Below are 3,106 nucleotides of genomic sequence, written 5' to 3' on the forward strand. Positions count from 1 at the left end.
TCTCCTATAATAACCAGCTAGCCCCAAGAAACTTCGTATCTCCGTAACATTCTTAGGTCACTCCCACTTCACTACCGCCTCCACTTTCGATGCATCAACTGCCACTCCCTCTTGAGTAATCACATGGCCCAAGAACTTCACCTCTGTCACCCAGAATTCACACTTGCTTAGTTTTGCATACAACCGATGTTCTCTCAAAGTCTGCAATATTATTCTTAAATGTTGTTCATGCTCCTCTACGGTAGGTGAAGAACCCGCTGCATCAAGTCCATGAACGCTGTCGGGGCATTTGTAAGCCCAAATGGAATCACCAAGAACTCATAGTGTCCATATCGAGTTCTGAATGTTGGTTCTGAAACATCCTCCTCCCAAATCTTCAACTGATGATAGCCTGATCGCAAATCAATCTTCAAAAAATCTCGTGCTCCTCTCAATTGATCAAACAAGTCATTGATTCGCAACGGATACTTATTCTTCACAGCCATCCGATTCAACTATCGATAATCAATGCACCACATATGCAATGTGTCATCATTCTTATTCACAAATAACACCGGTGCTCCCCACGGTGAAACACTCGGTCTAATAAATTTCTTTTTCTCCAAATCCTCCAATTGTACCTTCAACTCCCTCAACTCTGCTGGAGCCATCCGATACGGAGCAAGCAAAATTGGCTTCGTATCTGGAAGCAAATCTATGACAAACTCTATCTCCCTCCGTGGAGGTAGACCTGGCAAATCCTCATGAAAAACATCCATGAACTCCTTCACTACAAGTGTCGGGGCAATCACCTTGCCACTAGGTGTAGAAGTAGTCAAACTCACCACTGAACAATCAGCGTAGGAGGGGTTGGCAAAAAAATATGGACAAGGAACACCCCTCGATCCCCTCAATTGAATCACCACCCCACCATGCGAATTTAATGTAATCCTCCTTTCCCAAAAGTTTAAAACTGCTTTTTGCTCTGTCAACCAATCTACCCCCAAGATTACATCAAAATCTTGGAAGTCAAGAACATACAAATTAGCGGTCAACTCGATATCACCAAACCGACACATGCATATGCAATTGCCCTGAATACGGGTGAACTGTCCGAACGGTGAGTCTACCACTATTGTTCGCCTCATCGGTCTCACCTCTAACCCCAAAGCCAATGCAAATGAAGATGTAATAAAGGAACTAGTAGCACCCGAATCAAATAACACTCTAGCCCAACAATTTGAAACAAGGAACGTACCCCCAACAAAGTTCGGATGCTCTGGTGTTGTCTGGTGAGTAAGAGCAAATGCTCGCCCCTGAGTCAAAGTCTGCTGCTGCTGCTGCCTAGCCGGTGGTCGTCCTCTCCCTGATGGTGTAGATGTCGTAGGGGGTGCAGGGAGGGCCGAACGAGTTGGCGGTGCTGGTAAGTACTGATCCTGCTGTCCTCCTCGCTCAAGTTGAGGATAATCCGCCATCCGGTGGCTAACCCTACAACACCAAAAACACTCCACCCCCTGAACTGTAACGGCCCATCCCGCAAGATCCAGCCGGGCCCATGGGCCGCTACCCCCAACCCATCCCGTCCACGCATGGCACGGAGGTTGTTGCGAGAATCGATCCATTGACCTCGCCTTTAACATAAGACCCTATTACAAGGCGACTTATGCTACCAACTAAGCCATGGCTTGGTTGGTAGCATGATTCGCCTTGTAATAGGGTTTCATGTTAAAGGGTGAGGGCTTGTGTTCGAGTCTCACCAACAACCTACCAGGTACTGGGTGTGGCTGTGTGCGGCCCAGTGTGGTGAAGGGTTGGGGGTAGCGGTCCATGGGCCCGGCTGGATCCTGCGGGATGGGCCGTTACATGAACTGTACACTGTGCTCTCAAATGTCCAGGACGTCCACATCGATGACAAATCCTCTGCCCTTGATGTGTACCTTTGCCACCTCGTGGCCTCTGGTCTCTACCTTGACCTCCACTTTGTCCCTCCTGTCTCTGCCCATCGGTCTTCTGTCTCTTCTGACCTCCTCTAGAAGAAGTACCTGCCACAGATGTTGTTCGACCTCTATGCGTATCCCAGTACCTTCGGGACTCCCTGAAACTCATCTCATACTATAAGGCCATCTCCACCATATCAGCGTAAGTCTGCAACCTCAATCCCACTAAATGTGTAGCTATAGCAAGAAGCAATCCCTGTCTGAACTGTTCTTCCTTGCTCGCCTCATCTGGCGCATACCTCCTACCAAACTTGTATAGCTCCTCAAACTTCCTCTCATACTGACTCACAGTCATATCCGGAGTCTGCTGACATGTCAAGAACTCTCGGGCTCTATCCATACGATAAGACTGTGGCACAAAATGCTGCATGAATAACTCATCAAATGATAGCCATGTCAAAGTCTCTCTCATGTGATCTAATGAATCCCACCAAGCATAAGCTGCCCCCTCAGATAATATCAAGCCAGCAATGCGTGTCTCTCATCAGGAATCCCCAGAGTCTCAAACCGACGTGACATCTGTCGAATCCACTCATATGCATGTGCCACATCCATATCATCTGTAAAAGTGGGTGGATCAGTTTTGCGTAGCTGATCCAACTCTGTCAACTCTCGTCTAGGTCTCTGCACACCCTGCTCATCTCCCCGTACCCCTGAAGTCTATCCCTCACTACGAACCTCTGGTGCTCGTGCAGTCTGAGTCTGCACTAGTCGAGTAACAGCCCCGATCATCTCTGACATTCTCCTCATGGACTGTTCCTGCGCTACCAATAGTTGAGCAAGCTGCGCTGCTATTGCAGGCTGGGTAGGTGCTGGGATCTCCTCACTTATCTCATGCACAAGTGTCGGCTCATCTCCAAGCTCCTGGCCTAAATCCTCCTCCTGCCCTAGAGGATCTATCACACTCAACTCTGGAAATAAATGTGTGTCCAGCCTAATCGACTCGGCTGTTCTGATCCCCGATAATAGACTCGGAAGACAAGCGTCCCCGCTCTCCCCCTTGTCCCCCATCACGGGAACGAATAGTCCTATGTGTGTCCATCTGTAGCACAAAAGACACAACTTTCCGTCAATACAAATACAATTCGAGGATTTACGGGATTAAAGAAAACATACTGGATCAGCAGAGG

At 48.4% G+C, this 3,106-nt stretch overlaps 1 protein-coding gene across 1 annotated transcript; it reads right to left on the bottom strand.

The window, feature by feature from the left end:
• Positions 1 to 494: 494 nt before the first annotated feature.
• Positions 495 to 1,454, bottom strand: LOC119986891. Its single transcript, XM_038831583.1, has one exon. The coding sequence runs from the start codon at positions 1,452 to 1,454 to the stop codon at positions 495 to 497; it is 960 nt and encodes a 319-aa protein (XP_038687511.1).
• Positions 1,455 to 3,106: the final 1,652 nt, after the last annotated feature.

The sequence above is a fragment of the Tripterygium wilfordii genome, chromosome 20 (genome assembly GCF_013401445.1).
Source record: "Tripterygium wilfordii isolate XIE 37 chromosome 20, ASM1340144v1, whole genome shotgun sequence".
NCBI lineage: Eukaryota > Viridiplantae > Streptophyta > Magnoliopsida > Celastrales > Celastraceae > Tripterygium > Tripterygium wilfordii.